At 39.9% G+C, this 22,209-nt stretch overlaps 2 protein-coding genes across 3 annotated transcripts; one reads left to right on the forward strand and one right to left on the reverse strand.

The window, feature by feature from the left end:
• Positions 1-301: 301 nt before the first annotated feature.
• Positions 302-8,329, reverse strand: plaa (phospholipase A2-activating protein). Of its 2 annotated transcripts, none has more exons than XM_008435871.3 (14): positions 8,071-8,329; positions 6,718-6,911; positions 6,515-6,615; positions 6,040-6,160; positions 5,143-5,310; positions 4,301-4,436; positions 4,024-4,193; positions 3,785-3,936; positions 3,487-3,706; positions 2,458-2,523; positions 2,301-2,372; positions 1,629-1,733; positions 1,109-1,279; positions 302-992 (listed from the first exon to the last, which is right to left on the reverse strand). In XM_008435871.3, the coding sequence occupies exons 1-14, from the start codon at positions 8,217-8,219 to the stop codon at positions 424-426; spliced, it is 2,394 nt and encodes a 797-aa protein (XP_008434093.2). In that variant the 5' UTR covers positions 8,220-8,329; the 3' UTR covers positions 302-423. The 2 variants fall into 2 exon arrangements, with proteins under 2 accessions (XP_008434093.2, XP_017165753.2); XM_017310264.2 differs by lacking the exon at positions 8,071-8,329 and adding an exon at positions 7,087-8,045.
• Positions 8,330-9,608: 1,279 nt separating this feature from the next.
• On the forward strand, positions 9,609-20,983 carry zdhhc21 (zDHHC palmitoyltransferase 21). The gene is made up of 8 exons (XM_008435872.3): positions 9,609-9,721; positions 11,282-11,480; positions 11,570-11,668; positions 11,754-11,865; positions 13,633-13,771; positions 13,910-14,026; positions 14,385-14,428; positions 15,817-20,983. The coding sequence occupies exons 2-8, from the start codon at positions 11,327-11,329 to the stop codon at positions 15,947-15,949; spliced, it is 798 nt and encodes a 265-aa protein (XP_008434094.2). The 5' UTR covers positions 9,609-9,721; positions 11,282-11,326; the 3' UTR covers positions 15,950-20,983.
• The last annotated feature ends 1,226 nt before the right edge of the window (positions 20,984-22,209 follow it).

Below are 22,209 nucleotides of genomic sequence, written 5' to 3' on the forward strand. Positions count from 1 at the left end.
AAAAAAAAGGGGAACACTTCTCAGTCCCAGACATTTAACCATCCCCCACCCCACACACAGTGGCGTACTGTACTATGAAAGAAGACGGTGACAAAGGGCAGAAATTTCAACATTCAGGTGACTCAGAGGACTTTGGCTCCAATATGAATCTGTATTTTCCTTGCACTTCCTGCATGTGTGGTCAAAGTTAAAGTGTAGCAGGATAATTTGTAAACTTGAACTTTATAAGGTATATCATTATATTTCTTATATAAATAAAAACAGGTGGCAGGCTGTAGGAATAAAACACAGACTAAATGTATAAAGAAAGTTTGCTCTTTTTTATTGCAGGCCATACAAGTGTAGTAATTCCATCTCAATCAGACTGTATAAGGAGAACAGAGAATCAGAAAGAAGCGCTCCTCTTATCTCTAATTCTTCTCATCATTGCAGTTCTTTTAAAACCAGCTGGCAACACTCGCCCAGTTTCGACGGCTCCGACACTGTGGAGTACTTGGAAATCTGAGAGCCGACGCCCAGGGAGCGCGCCAAGTCCTGGGCCGTCTGGTCCGAGGCCACCGTGGTTCCCAAGGCAACCAGCAGCCTAAATATAGCCTCCTTGTCCTGTACCGTCTCCAGGGCCCTGCTGGCCACGGACAGACACTGAGCCTTGGCGTCCAGGTCGGGCTGAATGTGAAAGCAGCCCGCGTAGTTCAGCACCAAAGTTGCCAGGGCGATGTGGATGTTCTTGTTGAAGACGGCGGCCAGGTCGGCGGCGCGCGACAGCACGGCTTCGCGCTGCGACACCAGTAGAGCTCGGCCGTGTCTGCCGCTGAAGCTGTTGCACAGGGTGCGCAGCGCCAGCAGCTGGTTGGCGGGGCGACCCTCGGGCATCATCAGGCTCAGCAGGTGGTTGCACAGCTGGACGCCTTCTGCCTCGCCACAGAGGCTCTCGTTAACCTGCGGGTGGCGCACCGCCAGCCTCAAGATGTCCAAGACAGGGAACACAATATCTACAATAAAAAAAAAAAAAGGAAAAACAAAGTAGAATAGAGTGTTTTTCTTTTGTTTTGTTGTGATTGAAAATAAATCAATTCCTACAAACTAGAAAAATAAAAAGACTTTTTACCTTCAGGCCAATGCGAGACCTTCCAGAGGAGGCTGATCTGCTGAATGGTAGGAGGAGTTTCAGGTGAGTTGGCCCCACACACCACCAGCAGCAGCTGCTCCAGGCTTTCCATGGTGTCGTCAGAGAGCTTGTGCTCCCGAGGGGCCCCTTCATTCAGCTCCTTAAGCTTGGCTTTGGAAACAGGCAAAACAACAACCATTAGGAAGGGAAATCATTTCTCCTATGAAACAAAATGTGACTTTTTACGACTGAAGATTTAGTCAATTTTCAACTTGAAACTCATCTCTCTGCCTTTGTAAGATTACAGATTAAACGTTAAATAAGTTAAAAACTGAGTAGTGCGTGCAATATTTCACCTGGACAAAAACATAAGGAACATTAACTTGCGAGTTAAAAAAAAGAGTTTAAATCTCTGAAATACCAACGTTAGCAATAATGTCAGCTGTGATTTAGGTTTTGACTCGACGAATGGCAACGAGAACGGCGACAAAATGTTCACGTCTGCATTCAGGCAACTCACCGACAATCTGAGGGGCATTGGCTTGCTCAAAGGTCACGAAGTCAGTTTTAGGGAAGTAGATGTTAGTTGAGGTCTGTCCTCCTGCTGAGGAGTACGCGCCTTTTCCTGCAGAGCAGAGAGTCGGGTCCAGTAAGTGCAAAATCTGACTCTGTAACCAGTTTTCTGATTTATCCTACGTTGTGCCAAAGCTGAATTAAATTCAGATTACTGAGGCTATCAAACAGTTTGTGCAACATGGTTTTTCGTGGGTCTGCAAGCTTTTCCAACAAGATAACAGATCCAACAAACAAATGACAAATCTTTTTTTTTATTTTCTCAGCGAAATGTTTGGAGTAAATTCAACAACCTTTTCACTAAAACCACTGGATAAAATCCATTTCTGAAGAAAACAAATGTCCTGCAGAAGTCTGCAAGATTGCATTTACTTCACAATTCAATCTCAGTATAAATCTGAGTGACACATCAGACAGGTCAGAGGGGAAGATGTGTAGAAAACTAAAGCAGGCTTTGGTTTATTCATATGCCAAAGAACTAAAATGAAGGAAAACCTCAAAGATTTTCTGGATATAAAGTAAACAGTTTACATCTAGTGCGTGCTTATGACCTGCTTAGCTCCCTTGTTTCTGATATTGTTTCTCATATTCCAGACGGTCGATCCAGAGAGTAACTCACCAGTAAACGGATCTGCCACACCTGAGGGAGCGCTGGCGTTGGAACTTGACCCTGGGATGTAGCGCCCAGCGCCTGTGAGCAGAACAACCAAGGCAGTGGAACCATATTCACTAGTAACGCTCATAATGTGAAAAAGCCCAGCAGGGAACAGTCTGACCTGTGAAAGGATCTGCGCCGAAGCCGGAGTCGTCATTAGATGAGCCAGGAACGTATCGAGATCCTCCTGCCACAAAAATACACAAACGGTTTAAAAGGTAAGATCTCAGCCATGAAGGTGAACATGTACAGTACAATGGGCCTCATGTGAAAAACCAGAATAGATTCTGGTGTGTAATTTCCAAAAATGAAAAGTTTTATGTCGGATTTATGAAACTATGCGCAGCCTACTTTTTTGACCACGTCAGTCAAAATGACAGACCGTGGAAAAGTCTAGAACGACATCTGCTTAGAGCAGGGGTGTCCAAACTTTTTGTCAAGTGTGCCAAAATCGTTGTGTCAAAAGTTCTTGTAGGGGAAAAAAATAAATTAATTAAAATCAGGCCAATAAAGTTGTTTCATTTGTTTGTTTTTATCCAAAACTTTTCTTTCGAAACGCTTGCTATATTTAGCCACGTTTAATAAATTAACCAAAAGCCAATTTGGGTGTAGCAAAGTCTCTGGATAGACATGGCTGTACGTGTTATTTAAGCTTAGACATAAAAAGCCAAACACTTTGTGTTGTACTTAACATTTTCCATTATATATCTTTAATAATTTTTCCCCGATCACAAATAAAGTTTCCATTTGCACCAGCCACCTGGGCTAGACAAGTTAAATTTGTATCATTCTTGAGCTGCAGTTTGGGGGCCACACTTTAGGAACCCCGACTTATAGGAAAGGCAAAGATATACATTCTCCAGAGAAAACACACAGATTGTTGTCCCCTTTATAAAAGTCTGATCCGCAATGGTTTTGTCTTCGTTTTATAATAATTGTAAAGCTGTTTTTTGATGTTACCTGTGCTTCTAATGTAAGAAATGCACCATTTAAGGTAGGAAAAACAAGAAAAACAACGTGGCTCTTATTTCTTACTATTTTATAGTTACTGATGATGAAACTGAATTGACTAACAAGTCTGAAATCAGACGTAAAACTCACTCAATTTGGGAAACAGAAGCTGAGTTCCAGTTCCGACCAACTGTCTCACCTGTGAACGGATCGCCACCACCGATCTGAGCAGGACCCACCACGTGCCCTTTAGTGTTCTCGATGATGAAATTAGCAACTTGGTCGAGGAACATGGGGCTGAGGTCGTTTCTCTGCAGGAAGTTGTGCGCCACCAGCCAGGGGTCGTCGGTCACGTTGTAAGGCAGCTTCATGGACGGCCCTTCCTCGTTCACGTCGATGGTGAAGACGTAGTCGTACTCCTGAGGCCAGAAGGCGACTCGTCAGTCAAAGCTCTGGCAGCGGCGTTCTCCTCGGCGGCGCTCGGCTTGTCGTCTTACCTTCCCTTCGTACATGACGCTCTTAGAGGTCTGCTGGTTGGAGCCGCCGACCACGTCCCCGATTTTCACCCAGCGGCCGTCGCTGACGCTCCACTGATACGCCTCCACCTTCTGTCCGTCTTTGATCAAACGCGTCTGCCCGTCGCGATTCCCTGGAATAGATTTAACATTAATCTAACATGGGTAAAAAAAATTTAAAAAAATGCACCAATACCATCTGATAAAAAATATATTCCTACCGGGCTCGTTTAGGTGTTCTCTTCCAGGAAGGTCTTCCAGTTTGATGTCTCCGAGATCCCCCGTCTTCGGGTCTATGGTGGCTTTGGAGAGCTCATCCTCAAAGGCCTGGAGGTCTTCGGCGCTCGCCATGCGGTCCTCGGCTTCCGTAAAAATGCGAATAATGCCATCGCTGTGGGCAAAGAGAAAGCATTTCAGAAAATAAAACAGAAGAGCAAGTATTTAAAAAAAAAAAAAACCAAACATTCAGAGTGGATTGGCTAATACCATCAACATTACCTGGCACCAACAGCAATGTCGCCGTTGGACAGAACACAGCAGCACCAGACTGACTGGGCCGGGAAGCGGATGGTCTGGCAGCACTCCCCTTGCCTCCATATCCTTAACGATCTGTCCTCTCCTGTGCTTATAAAATCTGAGACGAAACCACATCAGCATTAGATTTACTGTCAGATTGAAGACGTATTTTCATAGTAAGTGCTCCTGGCTTTGTTTTCTCTGCTTCACTTCTCTGGGCAGAGCAATGGACAACGCATTTAATGTAAATAACTTGGTCTGTTTTCTTTGAGTTCCCCCCATGCCCTATAGAAAGTATTCCTCGTCCAGAATTACAGCATTTTGTTCTGTGTGTTCACATCGCAAGATTTAAAGTGTTCGATTTGATAAATAAAATCATAGGTGTAACAGGTTTGTGTGAAGCCACACGGCAGATACTGCACTCTGCACACTGACAAATTTCACTCACAAAACATTCAGATGTCAAATGGGAAATCTCACACAAGAGATTTTTTTTAACACACCACACATACCAGAAACATCTCATAAAATTATCTCTAGAGTCATTATGACAATCGGAGCATTCCTAAGATAGTCAGAAATTAGAATCGGGTGAAAAATCGAAATAATCATCTTGCTGTGTGAACCAGAACACCCCCCCACCCCCCATAGACGATCGCTCGTCTGTCTGGAGCTTGATGGGGATAAATGAAGCAATCGCCTAGTATTCCATAGCTTTTTACCATTCAATTTATTCCAAACAATCTCAAATTGAGATGATAATTCAGGGCCAGTTTGCACGTGAACGGATCCAAATCTCTGAAACATGGATATAGTGAACAAACCTTGACTATCGGGGAAGACGGCAAGGCTGTAGATGTAGTTGGTGTGACTGTAGTAGACCTGTATGCATTCGCCCGTCACCTGCCACCTTCGGATACTTGTGTCATTGCTGCAGGATAAAAACTCTGTGTTGCTGATGACTGCAAGTCCCCTTACACAATCCTCATGTCCTAAAGTGAAACAGATAAGCTTTGATAAGCATTACACTCCCACCATGCGCAGCCAACCGAACTGTTCACGATTACGTACCACTTTGCGTTGCTGTATTACATGATTAAAATACAATACACAAAATTCAACAAAAATGAATAAGCAATGTGAATACTTATTCATGCAACTATATCTTAAAGTTGTGGTGCTCTTCGTTGATGTGGTTCCTTGTATCACTTTTAAGCATATTTTTAAACAAATTGATTTACAAAAAACTGCAGTTCAAATTGTTTGGTGATAACCCGTAATAGAAAAGTTGCTTTGTGAAAACCTTAATTTTTAAAAATGATTTATCAACTACATTCCCAAATTCTATCTTTGTTATCTTACATTAGCATTATTTGGTTCAGCTGGAACAGTTTGGAAAGTTCGTGTTACAAACTCTTTGTGTTCTTAACTTTTAACTCACTATTAAAAAACAACAACAACAATGAATTCAGTAGCAATGCCAAATGTGTATCCTCACGAACGAAGGAAAAATGAAAATTAATCTAAGAATAATTCAGAAATGTTTCATTTACAGCCAAAAATGTGAAACATTAAAAAGCAGCGGCACTAATTACATATAAAATGTATTTATTAATACAACTTTATGCTCAGCTATGCTTCTGAGGTGAAATAAAAAGAAAAAACACACAATGCACCTTTCTAGTAAAAGAAAGATGAAGGTGGCTCGATAAAAGACTCGCCTGTATACGTTCGCTCACATCGGCCAGCCTTCCAAAGCTTGACGGTCTTATCTGCTGATCCTGAAAGCATGAGGCCTTGATCAGGTAGGATGGTGACTGCCCACACAGCCGCAGTGTGTCCCTGTAGAGAGAGAGAGAGAGAGAGAGAGATGAGCTTTCACTTCCAAAGCAAACCTTCAGCTGGCTGTTTTCAGGTCATCTAATATAACAATACAAAAAATATTGAACAGCTTGATCAGATAAAACTGACCTGCCACTCAAGGATAATTAGGACTTAGTCAGAGATGGGAGAGTCAGAGATAGGAGAGTTTTAAATATTCAAACCAAAAGGAAATTAAAAATAACGTGTTTGCTTGAAGGATATCTAAATCAACTTTAATTAACTGAGTTTTTCCAGAATATTTTCAATGAATGACTGGGTTTTCAGTGCTTCAATTAAAAACAAAACCTGAAAAAAAAAAAAAACTTTGCATACCTGCAAAGTCATCATGCACTTCTCGTTGAGCCAGACTTTGGCTGTCGTGTCCCAAGAGCCACTCAAAAGCGTTCCAAATTTCCCAGAGGACAAAGTGCAAACTGAAAAAAGAAATATATATATATATATATATATATATTACAAACTTGAAGTCAAAACGCATTGTCAACGTTCTTGATGCGAACAGATTAGTGAAAACTCACCTGTATTTTTGTGACCTTCCAGGGTGTAGAGGGGTTGCGGCCGGTCCAGAGTAAAAACACAAATGTTGTTATCATTCCCACCGGTGGCAATCAGACCTCGGGGGTACGTTTCACTGGGTGCAATAACGCATACGCAAGATACGAAATTTGAGTGTCCAGACATACAATGCATCTCAGAGAATCCTGTATCTGGGCTGTTGAGAGGAAAGTGAAAAAAAAAATGAAAAAAAAAGGGACATAATTTGTAAATAAATCAGATTGTAGAACTCATAATCGCTAAAATATAACACATCTTCATTCTGTAAGCAAGTAGTTATCTAGGGGGGTAACCCATGGATCTGTTGGATGAATACATAAGCTGGTTCTCACATTTCTTTAAAATATTCACAACATTTTCCCTGGCCGTCTGCTGTATTCCTTTGTCTTCCAAGATGGTTGTTGTGTGAAGGCCTCAGAGGTTTGATAGAGGGCATTTGATAGAGATTTAAGTGACACACAGGCGGATTCCAGTTCCTAATTGTGTAAGATACGAAAACATTTGGTGCCCCTGGATTTTATTTAAGTGCAACAGAAAAAAGCCGCTGAACCCAAACCATGTTTCAAATCTCTTTCACAAAAGAGTACCTGTATTACTATTTTTGCAAGGTAATGCATTTTCATCAGTGACCACGCCTGAAATGTTAAACCAACGTTATTACACTTAAGTAAAATGCACAGGCATTCGTCTGAGTCCTTAACTTTCTACATTAATAATATATTTGAAAGCCTCTCCTATATCTAGGCCGGATAAATTGAAAAGTTACTTTTATAACCACTTTAACAGCATTTGTCATTACATGACTATTAGATCATGACTATTTTGTTCGCATGCCAAGACAAACCAATTTTAAGACAAATTTCTTAAGTTGTTCGGAACCCAACACTATTATATTCTCATTATTTTATTAACACAGCTTTCGGGGGAATTAGTCCAAATGACAGTCACCATCTTTCCTCTCTTTAGAATAATGCATGTTCATGGACCAAAACAAGCGACTAAAGTCTGTTTTGCCCGTACTATTCAGACTTGGGATCGTCCACTGAAAAGCCGAACTTCTCCAGCATTACCCCGACCACAGACAGGTGCAGCGGAATGAATGACAAAGCTAATTTCAGCGAATGTTAGCTTCCTTGCTAACCGTTACTGAACAAAGAAGGTGATAACATGGAAGCTTATGAGAGGAAGTTTTCTTCTAAATGCTATTTTTAAGTCTCGATGCATTCCTTCGTCCGAAGATGACTTGTTAGGGGGCGTAAAGTGTTAACTTGGCAGCATAGTTAGCAAGCAGGAGGTTAAATGCTAATGCTAGCTACCTGGAGTTCGGTACCCAAACCCTTCCGGTTCGGTCTCTGGACACCGACACGAAAGCTCCCTCTGGAAAAATGGCGGTCGCCAGTCCCCTCACGTCCATCTCGTGGCCAGGGATGGAGCATCTGAGTTTGAACGAGTTGGATGATGCCATGTTTTTTGACAACGACAACAACAAAGTGAAACTATGACACCAGTATTACAGCTAAGCGGTGTCGCTGTCAACATCCGCCGCTTCTGATTCCGGAAAGGGAACTGTGTCATCACACCCAAACGACTCGGTCTTTCAAAATAAAATGACTATTTTGTTTGTTTTACTTAGTAATTTAATCGCCATTCAATTCAAATACACTTTATTTGTGTTAAAGGGATATGCATGTCGTAGTAACTCATAGCATCCAAGTGCCTTCGAGTCGTGGATGGTGATGCTAGGGGCAGGAAGGATTTCCAGTAGCAGTCATTCATGCAACGATTCTGAAGAAGCCTCTAACTAAAGTCTGTTGTTTCATGTCTTATGACCATCATGACATATGAACAGCTCAATATCCGAGTAACAGAGACAATATTCCAAAGTAACATGGTCTGAATGACAACAATCGATCTCATTTGCATTTGACTGTACTTCTTAAATCTCGGTCTGGCCATGTGGTTAAAGCTGGGGTCTGAGATATGATTTTTGCCTATCATAATCAATGGAAGAGATGGTTTGAGTTTCCTCCTTTGTCCTGCTCTGTATCCATGAAGCCTCCTTTTCAAGTTCTTGGGGTTTTGGGGTCAAAGTTCAGGTAGTATTTCAGTTTTTGTGATGCTAATCAACTGCTCCCAGCTCATAGTTGCAGCATGTTGGAGTAGCTCTGTTATGTTGGTCCTGATTTTGTATTTTTGGTTGAAGCATATCTTTCTTAGCTTTTTTTTCTTTTTACAATATGTAAACATAGCAAAAACACATTATATCTTTAAACTGGGAGAAGCTGATTAGCGTATCAAAAGCTAAAGTAACTTTATGACCCAGAGGGCTTGAAAATGAGGCTTTATGACTGCAGAGCACAACCAATGAGGAGAGAGAGAAGGAGGAAGCTGAAACCATCTCTTCCTTTGATCATAATAGGCAATAATCATATCCCAAACTGCAGTGTATCCCTGCATGTCTTGTTAATTATACAGCCAGACATAGATTTAAAATGAAATAGATTAGAATTACTTGCCAACAACCTAAGATGTCATCCAGGACATATTAATGTGGAACAGCGTCTCTGCTGCTTGGATATTACGTTGCTAGCATGTCTTAGAAAAAACAGTCTTCAGACAGAGGCTTCTTCAGATTCGTTGCAAGATTGACTGCTAATGGAGCTACTTCCTGCCCACAGCATCACAATCCACAACAACTCTTTAAAGATGGATGATGAGTTACAACAATACTTGGGTATTTTTGAATTGAATTGAACTGAATCAATTTGCCATAAACAACATATTTCCCTTCAAATTCACATGGGTGAGTTTTAAAACAGCATCCATGCCTTTAATTTCCTAACCGTGACTCAACCGGAAGCAGACACCGGCAACCAGGATCTGTCCAGCCCACACAGAGTCGGATGAGGAAGTAGCCGCTGGGTAACTACATGTACTCCGCAGGGCGGCGTTAAATCAAAGAATAACGTAAGTCGTGTTTTCCTGTATATAATAATATCATCTCTGACACTTCACGGGTTTAATAGTTGATTCTTACGCCATCATAACTGAGTGTAATACCGCTGGGCCCAGCTGTTGGCTATAACATTGTTGGGGTTGAATGGAGCCAAGCCCATCACGGTGTCAGGTGTTATCAGTATGAATGGAGATGGAGGAGGCAAAGCATACAGTAACAACTACTTCTCGGTTAAAAATCCAGCATTTTTAGATTTAACTTTACCGAAACACATTATGGGCTTCTGCTGTGGTTTCATTCTCTGACCTGAAAAGATGAGATGAGAGTCATTTGTAAATGTGTCCCCAAATCTCTGTTTTATTTGACATCTGCCATTTATTTGGAATTCATTTAATAATAGAAAATTATTCAGCAGACTGGACATAAGATTGTTGATTCTGACGCTCAATAGTAGTGTAATAATAGTGTAATAGTAGCTGCTATTAAAAGATTGATGTCAAACGTAACAGGTGAAAAAGCGAGGTTATGATATATATATATTTTTATCATAGCGTATGTTTTTATTTTTGACTCCTTCTATTGCCTAAAGTGTAACAGAAATTTTAGGCAACATATCTTCCAATTATTTCCAGTCATGATGTTGAAAACGCCATAAAAACAAATAGTGTTTTTGTATTGTTGGAAGGACTGCGCAGTGGCGCAGTTGGTAGAGCTGTTGCCTTGCAGCAAGAAGGTTCTGGGTTCGATTCCCGGCCCCGGTCTCTCTGCATGTTCTCCCATGCGTGGGTTTTCTCCGGGTACTCCGGTTTCCTCCCACAGTCCAAAAACATGGCTGTCAGGTTGATTGGCCTCTCCAAATTCCAGCCCCTAGGTGTGAGTGTGTGTGTGCATGGTTGTGTGTGCATGTGTGTCTCTGTGTTGCCCTGCGACAGACTGGCGACCTGTCCAGGGTGACCCCGCCTCTCGCCTGGAACATTAGCTGGAGATAGACACCAACAGCCCTCCCGACCCCAATAAGGGACAAGGGTGTAAAGAAAATGGATGGAATGGAAATGGTATTGTTGGAAGTGTTATTTTGAATATTTGACTATTTTAAATATCAACACATTTCCAGTGGTCATTGGTTGAGAGGCAGGGTACACACTGGATGGGTCACCAATTCATCACAGGGTTTCATACAGGACAAACAACCATGCACATGCTTATATCTTAGGACAATTAATAGTGAATGATTAACTCTTTATGGGCAACACGGACAAATAGTTTTAGCTACAAGTGAAATGAAGTGAAGCACAAAACGGGAGGAGGCTCAAGCATTTCCTGGAACAAACAATGCAGATCCAACTCCCCTCTTTGAATAAAGGTGACAATGACCCAGAAAGCCCACAGGATGGGCTGGGCGGGTCGGCGAAATGCTTTTAAACACTTTTCAAGTATTTGTAAGCCTAAAACTTCTACCAAAAAGGCCTTTCTAAGAGGAAACGAAGCACCTTTAGGAACTAGAGAAAGTCACCTCGGTCTAATCTAATGCGGTGTTAAATGTAATCTCAGGGAAACTTTGTTTGGATTAGTTTCCAGAGGCAGTGAGGACCCAGCGAGGGGGAGCAACAGCAGCAATGAAGCTTCGCCTTCACTTCGTAGTGGATCCGATGGGCTGGCTCTGCATCAGCGTGGTGTTTGGGATCTGGCTCTACAACACGTTCTTCGTTCCCAAACTGGTGCTGCTCCCACACTACGAAGAAGGGCACATCCCCTGGGCCTTAGTTGTTTGTGAGTGCTGCTGTTTCCCCTGGGAATTTCGGTAACGGTCCAGTGAACGGCTCTGGCTCATTAAGCCTCACGTCTGCACGTATCCACAGGTTATTACCTGGCGTCGGCGCTCTGTGTGATGGCCCTGTTCCGAGCCTCCACTGCAGATCCCGGCCGTCTTCCCGTGGATCCACATATACCTCACTCTGGTACGGAAAGCCATTCTTTCTGTGACTCTTTCAGTCTACCATGAAGCATTTGCAGCTCTAAACTTCAGATGCATTTGTCTCACAGAAAGAGAACAGTGGGAGTTGTGCAATAAGTGCAACTTGATGAGACCTAAAAGGTCGCACCACTGCAGCCGCTGTGGCCACTGTGTGCGCAGGATGGACCACCACTGCCCCTGGTGAGCGCATACAGTTCCTTTCCTTGCCTGACTTTGTCTGGCGTGTTGAAATGGCAGTAAAGGGTTTCAGAGACCTGCCTTGCTGACTGAAACAGTCTTCGCAAAACTATTCACACCACCTTGAAATTTCTCGCATGTGTTTTATTATTTTACAAGTAAAAATCTTGAAAACTGTGTTGTTGTTTTTTATCATCTTCTGAGTCAGCACTGTGTGGAACCACGTTTTCACTTACGGCTGCAGGTCCTCTGTTGTACATCTCTACCAGCAAACTGAGATTGTTGCTCAATCTTCTTTGCAAAATAACTCAAGTCCGCATAGGATTGTTTCTGTCTTATTAACCATCAGCTTTCTACGGATTCTCCACCTTCATTGGACCATTCTAACTAAAGAATAGAATTTGATCTAAGCCCCGAACCTCCACCCTAGTCTGAAGACTTTTCCATCCTCAAACATATTTCTTTAAGTATTATCTTATATTTAACTTAGAGCTGGGTGATATGGCTGAAAAACTTATCACAGTATAAGTGTTTCCTATCAGTTGATCATTTTTCAGTACTTTTTGTTTTAAATGTCTGTAATTTTGCCAACCTTTCCTCTCCAGCTGTTGCACGCATTTTCTCCCTTCACTCTTTGCTACTGTTTATTGTTTTTAAGCAGTTACGAACCGCGGTGGCGAAACCTGAAATTGCTGCCACACAAGTTCCTCAACAGGTCGTTGCTAGGTAACCAAAGAGTGAATGAGTTAGCAGATGGATGGCCTTTCCTCTGCCTACATTTCCCAAAATGCTTTGTGGTTCTGGATTGGAAGCTCAGTGAAATGATTGAACATTCGATTGGTCGTATTATCAATGGATGCTGATCGCGTGTTTGTTGCCGAGCCACAGCTCCATCCGTCTTCCCACTAACTGTTTTTTAGCTTCCCTGTTCCTGCTGACAAAGAGCATGCCCACAGTATGATTCTATCTCCACCGTGTTTCCAGGTCACACTGTGTTGTGTATTTAGTGTGGTGACTAATAAAATAAAATAAAATAAAATACAATAAAATAAAATAAAATAAAATACAATAAAATAAAATAAAATAAAATACAATAGGAAAATAAATATTTTTTATTGGCTCTCAGTTGGGAAATTCAGGTGTACCAGTAGAATCCCTTCACACAAAGCCAGAAAGTATTAAAAATGTATTAAAAAAAACAACAAACGACAAACAAAATGAAGAATAACTGTGCAGTTACCAGAAATGGTGCAATACAAGATGTGTGCAACTGATCATTTGTCAGAAATGTGTACTTGTGCATTAAAAAAAAACAATAGACTGTTCGGAATATATGAAAACTAAAATCATAGTTTGATCACAATTTGACCGTTGCGACTACCTGTACGCGTGCAACCCAATAAGTGATCCCTCTCGCACCCAGTTTGAAGGTTCCGCTTCCTTTCAAATTGGATCCGTTCATTTCCTGTCTCTGTTCTGCATGTGTATTAAATCCGCCCCGGTTTTGTATTTTTGTGGATTCTTTTTGTACGTTACTTTCAAATTTTTCTCTTGTGTATTGGCGAAAATCAAAAGCACAAACTTCACACACATGAAAGGAGAGCTGATGCTTGAAACTTGAAACTGATTTTTTCTTCTTCTCTTCTTCTTCTTGAGGTGGCAGGGTGCCGACCAGCCTCACTGTCTCCCCTCTGATGATGTCGTCCAGAAATACATCCATCCCGACGTTCAGAAAAGTTCAAACCCTTACTCCCGTTTCCTGTCTTGCAGGATCAATAACTGTGTGGGAGAAGACAACCACTGGCTCTTCCTGCAGCTGTGTTTTTACACTCAGGTCCTCAGCTTATTCACACTGGTGCTGGACTTTTGCCAGTACTATTATTTCCAGCCCCTGACGAGACTAGACCAGGTGAATTGATGCGTTTGCGTTCTTGCCAATATCTGGAAGGAGCTTTAACTTGTACACAGCTTCAAGAAAGAAAAACAGAAAAGCTGGAGTTGTTTATTGTATTTACTGTTTTTTTGTTGGTTTTTTTTCCCCTTTCAGGAAAAGTTTACGACACGTCATGAACTGGCTCTGCTGCGAGTTTCAGCGCTCACGGGCGTGGTCATGTTCGGTGGCATGTCGAGCTTGTTTTACGCGCAGATGGCTGGCGTCCTCTCTGTGAGTACTTTAAGGACAGTGAACTGCTGCTGCTCTGACGTTGCCTTTTCCTTTTATTATATTACTCTACATACAGCAGCCTGCAATATTGATGGCATCCAATGAAGGTGCGTACATATTGACTTGGTGACCCCAACATGACCTTGTGTTCCTTTGAGGTTTTGATTGAATATTAACTTCCTTGTGTCCTTGTCCAGCTGTGTTCTTCACTGCTCCAGTTGTTTCAGACGCTTTAATTTTTGATCCTACTGAAAGATGCGAGCAACCAGCCACCCACATTTAAAAACACAAGGCTACTACTTTTTAGTGATACATTGAAATAAATAATCATATATGATTTCTTTTATTTTTTTTGCAGGATATGACCACTATTGAGAAAATGTCTCAGTTCTCCAGTGAAACGTGAGTTTGTTTTTCTATCCAACAGATGGTTGCAGCTTGAAATTCATGCAAATTAAAAGAGGCTCCTGCCAACAATATGTATATCATTCAAATCATCAGGTTCTATATTATTGTGTCCTCTGGTTGTTTTAAACCTCAATATGTAGGAACATATCAGGGTCCAGGAGTTCCTAGCACATCTAGATTCATAGAGTAAATGATTTTATGAATCAAAAAACGTGCTTCAAAGCACCTGCAATATGTAGAATCTATATTGAAGTTTAAGTTGGCTTTATAGTCAAAAAAGGAAAAAGCTGTCGGGATGTGTTAAGTAGATTAGTGTTAAGTAGATTAATGTTGGTTTTTATTAGATGTTATCTGTTCAAGAGAAGATATTGAAACAAATAAGTTGAAGTTTTGCCAATGTGAATGTTTAGGATTTTGAGTTCTTCAGCCGTTTATCAGAATCAGCCAAATTTATGTGCGTAAACAAGGAGTTTGACTTCAGGTTCCCATCCTCACGCTGCACAGATATTAAATGTAAATACATAAACATTAAATATGATTAAAAACCAGCTAAAGAACACTGCCAGGTTTTCCCCTCTGTGCATTTTAAGCCTGGCGGGCCACCAGGCTTTACTTGTACCGCCACCAGGCTAAGCATTGTTTGTTTATATATTTCAGGTGTTTTGTGACTTTTGTAGTTTGTGTTTAGGTATTGTTAATAATGTCTTTGAATAACACATAATTACTTAGTAATATTTTAAATGTTTTTTGGGGGGGTTTTAAACTCAGAAACTGTATAAGCTGCTGAATGTCTGTCATTGTGCCCCTACCACCAGGCTTAGCAAGAATTCAGAGGGAAATCCAGACTGTGTTTATATATTTACATGTATTTACAATATTTTTTTGTCAAAAATAGCACAAATATGCTTGTCTTGTTTTACAGCAGAGTAGCTGACTATGTAATGTGAATGTAGCACAGAATGGGAGACTTCCAAACTCAGCTTTAAGTAGATAGTACAATGTATTGCATATATAAGTAAAGATGTGTTATTCTCGTTTAGTTTTCTCTCTGCTGTTTATATTGTGAGTTTATAAAAAAAAAACAACCTTGGGTTCAGATCAGCCTTTTGGTCTAAACCAGCTGTGGTCTACGACTGTCGTAAATTGTGATCAACACAGGCAGGGAGCTCATGCCTTTTGAACATCCAGAGTAATAGAAATTAGATTTCGGGTCACGGCTCGCACGTCGCTATTTGTGCTTTTTGTTTTTAACAAATATTCATGCCGTCCCCGATGCCGTGCCGCCCTGGGCGGGGAGCTAAGTTTCTCAAAAAGCAGCCACCGGCTGTAGTACGTCAAACAAAACTTCCAAATGCTTTAAGGTGATGTATTTTTCTGCTTAGATATGGGACAAAAAGATCGTGGCAGTGGGCGCTCGCTGAGGTTTGTGGCACTCGCTGGAAACTTCTGTGGCTCCTCCCGCTGCGCAGCAGGCAGCCTCTCCACGCCGGCCACCACTACCGCAGCCATGTGTAGCTCTGCGGCTCGACGTTCCCCTTCCTGCCTGCACTTTTCGGTACAAGTTCCTACCGTCAAACACTCCACGTACTCCTAAAACAAATCTGCCCGCACACCTTCACCACCCTCTGCTGCGCTACGAGAGCCAGGCAGCGGACACTTTACTTTTGTGTTGTTTTGGTTTTTGCTTGGTTTTATTCAGTTTCTCTCCAGGAACAGGGTCACAAACACTGTTTTGGAAGGATGGGGAAATGTTTTGATCACTGTGACTGCTATTTCTTAGCATCTGGAAACCACCTTTAATGGTTATTTACACGACGGGGATGGAAGCAGTGGGACATCTCTCAGGTTACGTTATAAAGAGCCTTCACTAGTAATTAGCTACAGGCAGAATAACTACAAATCTGTTAGAAGTGTTTGATTTTTTTTGTATAAAGTTTGTGCCTTGTTTTTGTTTTTGGTACTTTTTATTTACCAAATTTTTAGAAAAGGGTCTGAAGTATGCTCCTTCCTTCTAATGATTCGTGAATGTGTTTTTTTTATTGTTTTACTATGGTTTTAACTACAACATGTGTATTTTTTAGGAGCATAATGCCACTGATACCTTTCGATCTAGAGATGTCATATGACTGCTGAGAGCACTAACGCAAAAACAAGCTAATATAATCACTCCTCTATAGTGACTTTCGTAGTTGATGCTGCTGTTAAATATGAGTTTAATATTCACTGATTAGTAGTTGATGTTTGCTGTAATTGTCAGATTATGCTTATTGAGATACCTTGAGTCATGAAGAGTTCAAGGTACAGTCATGAGAGATAAGAAAAATCTATCTCTGATACAGTCATGGGAAAAACTAAGTACACTCGCTGCATAATTTATTAGCTTGTAGAACCACCATTAGCAGCAATAACCTGACTTTATCAGTCACTCAGCATCAGTCCACTGAGGATTGTAGCCCTTATTTATGGCTCATCCACAACGCCATATCAATTAGGTTGAGGCCAATAACCATAGCAACACATTGATTCTAATTACCTAATTGGCTAATGTTTCTATCTGTCCGACCTTTAGCTGTTGGACAGATAAAACTTTGGCATACAGAGGAGTTCAGGGTTACTGTGGCTACCAACCAAGCCCAAATCTGTGCTCTGTTTGTCATATGGTAGTGGGGTGTTTGTCCTGATTAACTCAGATTTTTATCAATGTGGGGCTGTTTGTTATGGTCGACTATCTCTGCTTTAATCTCGATCATGTCTTGTGGTTTGCACCATTTTTACCATTCATGGCATGAACTCTTAACACTTCACATACAAAGTGATGGTTGGAGTTTTCTGGGATGTCCACTCATAGAACTGTCAACTGACTTAAAAGAATTTCCACTCTGAAAAATCTTTATCTCTGTAGAATGAGGAGCTTTAAATTATCTGGAAGTGTCTCTATAATCCTTCTGAGGTTGGCTGACTGAAGCAGATGCTTCTTTCCTCATTATTGCAGATGACTTTGGTCCTTGTCATTGTGTTAAAGGGGCAGTATTATGCAAAATCATCTCTTTTTTTTTTAGCTTTACTTAATGTTACAATCATATTCCCTCATCAAAAACATACCTGGAGGGTTACTTTGATTCTTTCATGCATGTTGGAGAAATCATTGAATCTCCCATGGCAACATTCAGCTATGTAACACGTGTAGTCTTCACTGAGTGACGTCTTTTCTACGCAATTTCTCTATTCAGCTCCTCCAGACTAGCGGCAGCAGCAGTTAACAAACAGCTAGTGGAAGTATGAGTCTGCTGAACTCATCATATGAACTCCTTAGCAGTGCAGTGCTGCTAAACACATTGTAAAGAGTGTCAGAAAGAGCAGGGTCTTCTTAAAGAGACATGGGCCCAATTTCAAGGTGTTCAATTGCAAAGTAAAATTTATTGTAAGTAATTTTAGGTATTTGAAGCATTTTTCATAACAACAAATGGTAGCATATTTACTTTATTGTGCTATAAAATGGCACTATGTACCTGGAAAATACATAATACTGCCACTTTAACACAAACCTGTGTTCTGCAGCAAGAAACCCACGCTTTTATAGAGGCGGTCAGACTTGCTGATGATCAGTTGCGATCACAAGACAGCACCTGACTGCTATTTTTTCTCTAAAATCTAAAGCAAGCATCACACTAATACTTAGATTTTTCCCTTGATGGTGCTGATAGTAATGGAAACTTTATTTCTTCCACCTGTGTAGGTTAAGTCAGTGTGGCAAGTCAGTTTGCTGCTGAATAGATAGAAGAAATACAGTCATTTTCACATTTAAAGGATAAATACAGTATACTGACCACATTGGTAATCTGTTATTTTAAATCAATTTGCTGTATTGACCATAGCACTTACAATACAGAGGATTGGTACAAATAGTTTTCTTGTGGATTTTGAGACATGATATTTGAGCCCTGTTGCTTATTTTTTCTGAATGTTTTTAATTTATAAGTGCATATTTATATCTCTGATAGGGAAGCTCACAGATTAGTATTGTTGTGGAAGCATACATAGACAAAGCAGGAACTATACATTTGTTTCTAGAAACAGGCATATAGAGGAAAAAAAATAATCCAAATTAGCAGAGCAAACCATAGCATGATGTCTAAAATACAAATGATATCAATTTCCAACACTTTGTTACTAGACATTCATAAGATGAATGTTTCTAGTAAAAGTTAAGGACTTGCCAGTTCAGTTCCAATTTAGAACAAAAGTAATCTCAGTTCAATATGACTCAGTTTTATATAATCCAAACCCACTCCGCTCAGTCTAAATTATTCCAGTGAAACTCATTTGATTCTTTGTAGGCAGGGATTTGTTGTTAATTTTGTTGTTGTTGTTATGCTTTCTTTTTTAATTTTTTTAGGTGCTATGTGGCTCGATAATCAACAATCCTATCCCTATTAAGAACTGTTTTCTACTACCTAAAGTCACCTTTAAAAAATTGCAATAGAGATTGTAATATCAGAATTCGTGCGTTTGCCTTTGAAAATAGGATTTTATGATTGTCAGAAAACGATTGGACTTTTAAGGCTTACAGAAAACAAGAATTTTTGTGCTAAGATTTCAGTTCAGTCTTAACATTTAGCTAACTGTTCTGTGCTAACAGTTTGCTAACTGTGTCGTGCTTCCAACTTGCTGTTCTATTCTCGCACTAAGCTAACTGTTCTTCTTGCTAACTTAGCAAACAGTTCTGTGCTAACACTTGGCTAACATTTGCATTGTAAAACAAAGCTAACTTCCCTGTGAACAGCTGCTCTTCTTTCTAACACTTGGCTAACAGTTCTGTGCTAACATTTGGCTAACATTTGCATAGTAACAAAGAGCTAATAACTGGTCCTTCTGAATATTTAGCTTACTGTTGCAGCCTGACAGTTTATAAATTGTTCTGTGCTAAACTTACCTAACTATTTTATGCTAACACTTAGCCATTTGTTTAAAAACAGGGACACTATCCCACTGTAATGAGAAACTTTCTTGTTTTAGCTTGTTAAAATGTGTTTTATGTTTTAACAAGATTTTCTATCTCAATAAAACCAAAATATGTTCTAGTCATAACAGTACATTTCCAACAGCGCAGGGTGTTTGAGTTTCATTTAGAGAAACCAGTGAAAAGATGGAGAGTGAGAGGAAAACTTTTATGCTTTTATAAGAAGTGGTAATCTGTCAGCTATGTATTTTTGTAAGTTGTTGAAATGAGAAAGCTTACTCATTATTATGAGATATAAAAGCTCATTCTGTGAAAACGAGTTTTGTATCTCGTTATGACGGTAAACTTTTTTGCTTTAACAAGACACTGCTCCTGAATTTATGTCCTAGCTAACAGCTAGCATCAAAATGTTGCAAATGCATGTTTTTTGCAGTTTAGACAGTGGTGTTTGCTCTGCTAACACTGTATAATTTATTTATGATTGTTTTGTTATATCTGTTTGAAACTGCTGGAGACCTTACTGATTTAATTAGAGAAATATGTATTGTCATAGTTATACTAGCTTTGTGTGAGCAAGTTTTTCTGAAAAACCTGTATGTAAACAAAGCCTATCGCGTGTGGTGTGGAGAGAATACTATATTATCCAAGTAGTTTTAAGTGCCTGTGTAGGCCACCTTTTTTTTTTTCTTTTATGTTTTTTTGCCATCACTGTACACTCCACAACGACCAAAGATCTGGGAAAATGTTGCAATAGTCAGCAAGCATTTATTAAATGCATGTTTCACCAAGTTTTTGATGGTAGCGGTTCAATAATATGCACTGAATTTTATGCTAGCACACAGTCTGTTTTAAAGTGAAGACTTAATTTTAAAAGAGAGATTCATTTTTAAAATAAGTCCTCACTGTAGGTATGTGTTGAATTTTTTCTGGTTTGAATTTGCATGAGCGTGATTTCATATTTTTGCTCATCGGTTTTTGTAGCTCATGTTGGGGTTCTTGGATGTTTGGAAAAAATTTTGATCATGATTTTTAGGTGTTTGGGGAGGCAATGCAAGGGAAAATGTATGTTTGATTTGATTTTTTTTTTCCTAAAAGTTGTTTTCTTTTCCTTATTTGGTTTAAAATGTTTTGAAGCAATAAGCATTGTTTGTTCATAATTTTGCTTTGACCGTTAAACCTTATTTTTTTGTATTATTACGTTTACATTCTGGCGGATGAATCTGAACCTGTGTCTGACCTTTAATGATGGCTGCCAAGCTTAACATTACAAGTCACTGCCTTGCACTACATCGCTCTCAATTGTAGACGTGAATATTTCCATGAGGCAGCTGTTACTTGGCATCTTGCAGGAGATTGGAGTTTGGACCTTTTGAATTTGTTTTCACTTTGTTCTTTATGTATTTCGTGTTCAAACCTTGTTTTGTTCTAAGTCAGACCTCAAACACTGGAACATTTGTTTTGTGAACGTGTTACCAGTAACGTTTCTGTTTATAAAGTCTTATAAAAAGTTGCCAATTTATTGCGCTGCAAATTGTGATCATAGCAAATATATAGGTATTCATATTTGAATAAATTACATTCTGAATATATTTCTGTCTGTTGCTTTTTTTTGTTTTGTTTTACAGTATGCAATCTTTATTTACAATTTTGTGCAACATATTTGCAACTAACAGATTTCCCCCCCCAACCCCCTACACAATTTCATGTTTCAGATTATCAGACAAATGTCAATACCAATAAAGAATAGCTGAGTGAAAACAGAAAAGCAGTTCTTAAACATTGTTTATTAAAAAAAAAAAAAGCTACATGGCATTAGGTACAATTGTGATTAGTGTGGAGAAGTCCAAGTGGTATGGATACTTTTGCAAGGCAATGATTTAATGTAAATGTAGGTGTAATACTAGTTTCAATCACACATTTTTCTAAGAGGCATCATCATATTATAGGCTGAATCTTAAACTGTATCAAATGTTCAGGGAAAAATCTTTTTCAATAATTCCACTTGGATCTATAAATGAGGAACATTTTCCCCTTTTTAATATCAAACAAAAAAATGCAACTGAAATAAAAGAATAACAAACAAAAAAAGAAGCCAACTGAATTGTCTTTGGCACCTTTACCTTATTAAAGGCATGAGGATTAATCGAGAGGAAAGATTTATTAACTAAAACATCTTTCTTTTTTTTTAAAAAAAACAAAAACAATTAGCGTGAATGTTGCACAAGTGGCCTGAGGCGTCGGTTCAGCCGTCTCTAATCGGTCGTTGTCCCGAAAGCATGTTTTAAGTCTCAGCGATGCGTGCCAAATGTGTGCACGATCCGTGAACACAATCCAAGTGTCCTGTCTAACATGGTTTTATGCTTTTGACATAGTCTGACCCAAACACACACACACACACACACACACTCATTGTGCCACCCTCGGCAAACTCAATTGTCCCCAATTGTTCTCAGCTTGAAGGAGGTCATGACACCGCGGCGTGATCGTGGATGACGGGACGGGATCAGTTCATCGCTGCGTGACTTTTGTGTTTATCGTCCAAGGTTTGAGTCATTATACGCGGTTTGACTTTGCTTAATAGCTCCCAATTATTATTAATAATATATATATATATATATATATATATATATATATATTTTTTTTTTTAGAAAGACCACAAGTGGAAGTCACGTCTTTAAAATGGTTAATAAATGACTTCCTGCAACAAAAGAGGCTCTTGTGAGCTCGCCGGGGTTTTAATAAGGGTTGATGTCACAAAAACACGGGGGTTTCTAACAAAACTGCACACATGTAATTTGTCAGCTTTGTCTCTCAT

This window comes from Poecilia reticulata, chromosome 18, assembly GCF_904066995.2.
Source record: "Poecilia reticulata chromosome 18, P_reticulata-male-v2, whole genome shotgun sequence".
Taxonomy (NCBI): domain Eukaryota; kingdom Metazoa; phylum Chordata; class Actinopteri; order Cyprinodontiformes; family Poeciliidae; genus Poecilia; species Poecilia reticulata.

Excerpts from the sequence above, each read along its gene's own strand:
- plaa (XM_008435871.3), bottom strand. The coding sequence starts at position 8,219 with ATGGCATCATCCAACTCGTTCAAACTCAGATGCTCCATCCCTGGCCAC. Across the intron at positions 4,194-4,300 it reads GACATTGCTGTTGGTGCCAG|CGATGGCATTATTCGCATTT; the intron begins GTAATGTTGATG and ends CTTTGCCCACAG. Across the intron at positions 2,373-2,457 it reads CGGCGCAGATCCTTTCACAG|GCGCTGGGCGCTACATCCCA; the intron begins GTCAGACTGTTC and ends TTCTGCTCACAG.
- zdhhc21 (XM_008435872.3), top strand. The coding sequence starts at position 11,327 with ATGAAGCTTCGCCTTCACTTCGTAGTGGATCCGATGGGCTGGCTCTGC. Across the intron at positions 11,866-13,632 it reads ATGGACCACCACTGCCCCTG|GATCAATAACTGTGTGGGAG; the intron begins GTGAGCGCATAC and ends CCTGTCTTGCAG. Across the intron at positions 14,027-14,384 it reads AGATGGCTGGCGTCCTCTCT|GATATGACCACTATTGAGAA; the intron begins GTGAGTACTTTA and ends TTTTTTTTGCAG.